The sequence below is a fragment of the Microtus oregoni genome, unplaced genomic scaffold, assembly GCF_018167655.1.
Source record: "Microtus oregoni isolate MIOR12 unplaced genomic scaffold, Mior012 000020F_ref0000438, whole genome shotgun sequence".
Lineage (NCBI taxonomy): Eukaryota > Metazoa > Chordata > Mammalia > Rodentia > Cricetidae > Microtus > Microtus oregoni.
Genome location: NW_024543079.1, coordinates 24040029 through 24046028, shown reverse-complemented (window position 1 = coordinate 24046028; position 6000 = coordinate 24040029). Strand labels below are relative to the sequence as shown.

The 6000-nt window shown below is 48.1% G+C and overlaps 1 protein-coding gene across 1 annotated transcript in view; it reads right to left on the bottom strand.

Annotated features, from left to right (window-relative positions):
• Positions 1-202: 202 nt before the first annotated feature.
• Ovol2 (ovo like zinc finger 2) overlaps positions 203-6000 on the bottom strand; it is a 28603-nt gene continuing 22805 nt past the window's right edge. The window contains exon 4 of the mRNA XM_041670505.1: positions 203-969. Coding sequence (XP_041526439.1) covers positions 653-969 — 317 coding nt within the window. The 3' untranslated portion in view covers positions 203-652. The remainder of the gene's footprint in view (positions 970-6000) is intronic.

Here is a 6000-nt window from a genome sequence, read left to right as displayed (position 1 = left end):
AGTTCTCAAAGGTTGTGCCTCAAGGTTCATCAATCCATGAACCAGCCACCCCATCGGTTTTATCCACCAGTCAACCATTTGTCTTACCCAACTGACAAGATTGGCCTCTTTAAATCCTCTCCACCAAGACAGAACCATCAGCCTCTCTCCAGTGTCACGTCAACCCTCAACAGGAGAGCTGAAGCTCAACCCTATTTGTTTTTTTTTTTTTAAAGAGACATTTCACACGGACAGTTCATTTATTAAAATAGTTTCTGTAAACTCTTTCAGAAGAATATACATTTTCCTTGCTTGAGTAGCGTTTCAAGGCACCCTAAGATGATGGTCTCTTTAAGAACACCCCTCTGTTCATGTCTGAGAATTCCATTAGAAAAAAAAAATACACATAACACAGACACACACATACACACACAAAAGAACCCGTACGTGATCTCAGCCACCAAGAAAACAGACACACGGTACAGGGTCTGTTGTGGCAGAATGATTGACAACTTGGGGATGCATCTTACCATCGATGTCCCAAAAGAAAAGAGAGGTGGACTGAGTATTTGTTACTGAAAAGAACCAGCGGGGCAGAGGAGAGCTACACCTCAGAACCGAAAGTCCGAGTAAACGTGGCACCGGGCGTCTCTCCTCCACTTTCTCTTGCTCTTCACTTTTTCTCCTCCTCCTCACTCAGGGCAGAATTCTCCTGTAGCGGGGATGTCATCTTGTTCTGCAGAAGGGCCGCCAACTTTTTGGAAGTCTTTTTGAGAAACGTGCTACCCGGGTGGGCACTGTTCACGTGCAGATACAGGTCCTCCTGGGTGGGGCCCGTGTAGCCGCAATCCTCACACACATAGAGTTTGTCCCGACGCTGCTTGTAGGCGTACTGCTGCTGCACGCCGTGGATCTTCTTCAGGTGGGACTCCAAGGAGCACCGCTGGGTGAAGGCCTTGTAACACACATCACATTTGTAGGGGCGGATGCCTGCAAGGATGAGGGGCAGACACATCACCAGCTGGTCAGAGCCGAGCCCAAGCGACCCTCCTATGATGCCATTAAAGTTTCCCATGACCAAGATCATTGCCAATGTGAGGAAAGTGGGCCAGAACCATCTACAAGGGTCCTGGCATCGACATGAACAAACCTAACACAGGTGGGTGCCAATAAGGCAGAACCCAACACTTGACACGGGGAGAATTATATTTTTTCTACTCATCCGCCTTAATGGTTTCTCTTTTGGTGGCAAGGCAAATTATGTAAATGATTTAATTTTTGTCTTTTTCTTAAGATTTATTTATGTATTTTATGTATATGAGTGCTCTACTTGCATGTATGCCTGCATGGCATCAGATCCCACTATACATGGTTGTGAGCCACCTTGTAGTTGCTGGGAACTGAACTCAGGACCTCTGGAAGAGCATTGAGTCATCTCTACAGCCCCCACGATGTTTTCATTTTATGCACGGTGGGTTTTCCTGGAAACAGACCCTGAGACAAAGATTCTAGGTTAAGTTTATTGGAGAGGTCATCCCGGGAAGCACAGGTTAGGCAATGGAGAAAGACACGAAAGGGAGGAAGCCAAGCAGGGTGCATTGTGCAGAACGTCACCAGAGACGGTACGGAGTACATTTACACGGTGCAGAGCATTGTAGATGAAATGAGCTAGCGGGAGGTGACTGGGGTGACAGCTTAGCTGGTAAAGCGCTTGCTTTCTAAGCAAGTCCAAGATCTGAGCTCCATCCCTAGAACCTGTATTTACAAAGCAAGAGATGGGTGTGGCGGCTGACAGGTTCAAAGGAACTCTGTTTGATTAATGTTAAAACTCTGACCTTTGGAAGAAGTCTTAATATAACAATAACATAGTGGGAGGGAAAGAAATCTGAAACATTTCTTATTTGCTCGGAACTCGTAGTCATGCGAAGTGCAAATGCCATTCGTTTACAATGGCGTATACCTTCAATCCCAGCACTGAGAAGCAGAAGCAAGCATCTGTGAGTTCAAGGCCAGTCTGGGCTACTATGAAACCCTGTCTGTGGTTTCTAGAAATCCATGCATGATGGGTGAATCCCTGGCACTGACTGGCCAGCCAGCCTAGCCTAACTGGCAAGTTCCAAGCCAAGTGAGAGACCCTTTCTCAGAAAAGGGGACTGTGGAAGGTAGGCACACAGTGATTGGCTAAAGTAGTTAGCCACCAACGCTGACTATCTGTTTGAACACCAGAACTCACATGGCAGAAGGAAAGAACTGGTCCCATAAATTGTCCTGTGACCTCCAAATACACATGGTGGCAAGCGGGGAGAGAGGAGGGGGGAGAGGGAGGGAGGGAGGGAGAGAGGGAGGGAGGGAGGGAGGGAGGGAGAGAGGGAGGGAGGGAGGGAGGGAGGGAGGAAGGGAAGGAGGGGATAGAGGACACCTGGTGTCATTGGCCTACCTCTGGCCACCACATGTTTGTGCTCACACATAAATTATCTCAGTTTTGTTTTTCAAACAGTGTGTTGTTTTGCTTTTCAAACGAAATAGTGTGTGCAGTGGTGGCCTGCAACTGTGGGGCTGCCCCGGCTACTCTATAAGGGAGATCCCATCAGACAGGGGTAGGGGGACAGAAGCCAATGCCTATCTCAGTACTTGGGAGGTAGAAACAGAAGGATCTGGAGTTCAAGGCCAACCCAGGTCACATGACTAAATAAGCCATGTCTCAATAATAAATAAACAAACATTTTTACAAAAATCTGAAAAAGCCGGGCGATGGTGGCGCACGCCTTTAATCCCAGCACTCGGGAGGCAGAGGCAGGCGGATCTCTGTGAGTTCGAGACCAGCCTGGTCTACAGAGCTAGTTCCAGGACAGGCTCCAAAGCCACAGAGAAACCCTGTCTCGAAAAACCAAAAAAAAAAAAATCTGAAAAGGCCTTCCTCACCTCATACACATCTCTTTTAGTCCAGTCAAGAGCTTCTTACGATCGTTCAAGCTTTATACAAAATTAGGAATACATAGGTACAGGTACATATTACTATATCTATTTTAAAATGTATTTAATGGCTCTGCACATGGTCTGAACAAGGACTTCTTAGTTCCCTAGGAGACTCCACAGCCAAGACTGAGCGAGTAGGTTCACAAACTTCTACAATTCTCTTCAGACCCAGCTAGGGCTGGGTTTAGTCTGAGTTAAGAGAGGTGCTTGGGGAGTCTCAGCAAAAGTCCTCACCAGCCACTAGAAAGAATATGTTAGGCCAGTGGGGCCCTGCAAGCCTCTAATGCTAGCACTTGGGAGGTTGAGGCAGAAGGACTAACAGGGCCTGAAGTCAGCCTGGGCTACATAGTGAGAAGCTGTCTCAAAGACCAAACAAAAAGCAAACTCCCAGTTTTCATTGGGGCAGAGCCGAGAAATTTGTCCTTTGTTCTTGTTGCTGATAGGGCTTCCCCTTGTCACCCCGGATGGCCTGGAATTCACACAGGTCCACCTGCCTCTGCCTCCTGAGGGCTGGGACTAAGGTGTGCGTCAATCACACTTGACCTCCATTAGGATCTTTTCTGAGTCAGGGTTTCTCTTTGTAGCTTTGGAGCTTGTCCGGGAACTCACTCTGTAGACCAGGCTGGCCTCGAACTCACAGATCTCTGCCTGCCTCTGCCTCCCGAGTGCTGGGATTAAAGGCGTGCGCCACCGCCACCACCACCTGGCTCATTACGATCTTTTCAAGCACTAGAGAGATGGCTCAGTAGCTTAGAGAACTGGCTGTTCATCCAGAGGCCCCAGGTTCGGGTCCCACAGCACAGGATATCTGACGCCCACTCCTGGCCTCCATGAGACCAGGCCTGTGCTGTGCACTACACAGACATAGTGCAGGCAAAACCCCCCCTCCAAAAAACACCACACACACACACACACACACACACACACACACACACAAACGATCGTTCCACACACAAATAAAACTGCTTTGGTCCTATTCACACCCAACACTATTAGCTACTTTTCATCCTTTTCCATTGCCTTCCTCGTCTCAAATGGTCCACTTTCTACTTAGAAAAAAAAAAAAAAGGCCAGTCAGTAATAACATGTCTTTAGTCCCAGCACTCAGGAGGCAGAGGCAGGTAGATCTCTGAGTTTGAGGCCAGCTTGGTTCTACAGAGTGAGTTCCAGGACAGCCAGGTCGACACAGAGAAACCCCATCTCGAGAAACCAGAAACAAAACAAAACCAAACAAAAAAACCGAACAAGTCAGATTCCACATAAGAGAGAAAACAGCAATATCTGTCCTTTGGAGTCGCTCATTTCTCTTCATATGGGGATTCCCAGTTCCAGCTTCCTGCAGATGATGTAATTTCGCTTTTTTTTAAAAGGCTATGATATTCCACATATATATATATATATATATATATATATATATATATATATGAAAGAAATGAATGCTTCTGTGCTTCGGGCTCTAGGCGTGGAGCTTCCTACTCCCAGAGTTAGACCACACTGGGCCGAGCCTGCGCAGAACCCCATTACTTTTCCCATAGAATTTAACATACAGTCTGCACATGTCTTCTATGGACAGAGCACCCAGCAAGGGTTAGGAGATTTGGGGGGGGGGGGGTCCTGCATCACCTGGTCAGTCAAGAAAGGGTCTGACTAGGAGGGTTTTTTCCAAGAGGGTACAGTACAGGCATTGAACCTGGTTTTGAGGCTCAGTGCCTCGTGATGTACACAAAGAAGGAGACAGACCATAATAGCTCTCATTATGACACGTCCACCTTATAAAACTGATCCCCTTATAAAACTGATCCCAGCGCCAATGTTCCTGCTTCCTCTTCGGACCCTGGAATCTCATTCCTACAGACAGATGTCTTGTCAAAAGAGCTCCTTCCAGGGCTTGGGAATCAGCTCCTCGCTCCTGGAGCACTACTGTTCCCCACTCCGTCAAGGGAATGAAGGCGGACTTGTGTAAGGTGGGGGGATCCATACTAAGCTCCCTTCCCCTAACAGTGACACCTGGCCCGTTGTCCTCTGTCTAGCAAGAGCCAATCTTGTCCTAGTCAGAAACAGGCTGGGAACTGAAAGCGCCATCTGTTGCCAGACATAATTAACCTACTGACACCTACCTGAGTTCCAAAGTCCAAGGCCACTGAAAAGCCAGGCACTTCACGTCTGCCACTCATTAACGGAGTCCACGGTCAACCTGTTAACCCCTCCACAGCCCAGTCTCCTCACCCACAGAATGCAGACAGCACTCACACCTGGGATGGCTGGTCTAAGGACCAACTGCGCTATCCCAGGCACGGGGCCTGGTGAATTCAGATACAGCTTAGGTGTTTGGAATCCAGCAACGCAACGGAAACAAGCCATGCAGGAATCAGCTGCACGTCCCTAAACGTTTAGCCTTTGTCTTTCAGCGACACCGGTTTTTATGTACTATGTCTTTCACAACAAGAAAAAAGGATTTAAAAAAAAAAAATGTGGTCCCTAGGTGACTAGCAGAGATATCTCTCACTGACCGATCTTTTGAATTCTGTATTCTAGGCCTTTATTACCGAGTTTTAAAAAAGATCTTTTTTTTCGGAGGGGGGGGGGAGGGAGTTAACAGAGTTCTGAGTTGTTTATTCCTGACCCCAAGCTGAGCTCATATTCCAATCTCCAGGTAAATCCCTCAGTACCGGAACTCTCTGTCAGCTTCCCTTTCTCAGGTCAAGCGCTCCTTTCCTGACTTTGATCCAACTGTCAACTCCAACAAGAAGCTTTGCTACCGGCCTCCCTGTGGGAGGAGACATTGAGGGCGGCCTCCCAGCAAGGTACGCAGGCAATACCCATAAACCCAGAACGTTCCTGCCCTTTGGCCTAGTAAGTTCACTTGAGGGAAGTTACGTGAGAGGTAGACTCACACTGGTGGGCAAAGGATGTACAAGAAAAATCATGGTGGGCTGGGCGGTGGTGGCGCACGCCTTTAATCCAAGCACAGGATTGGCAGAGGCAGAGGCAGAGGCAGGCAGATCTCTGTGAGGTCGAGGCCAGCCTGGTCTACAAGAGAGAGTT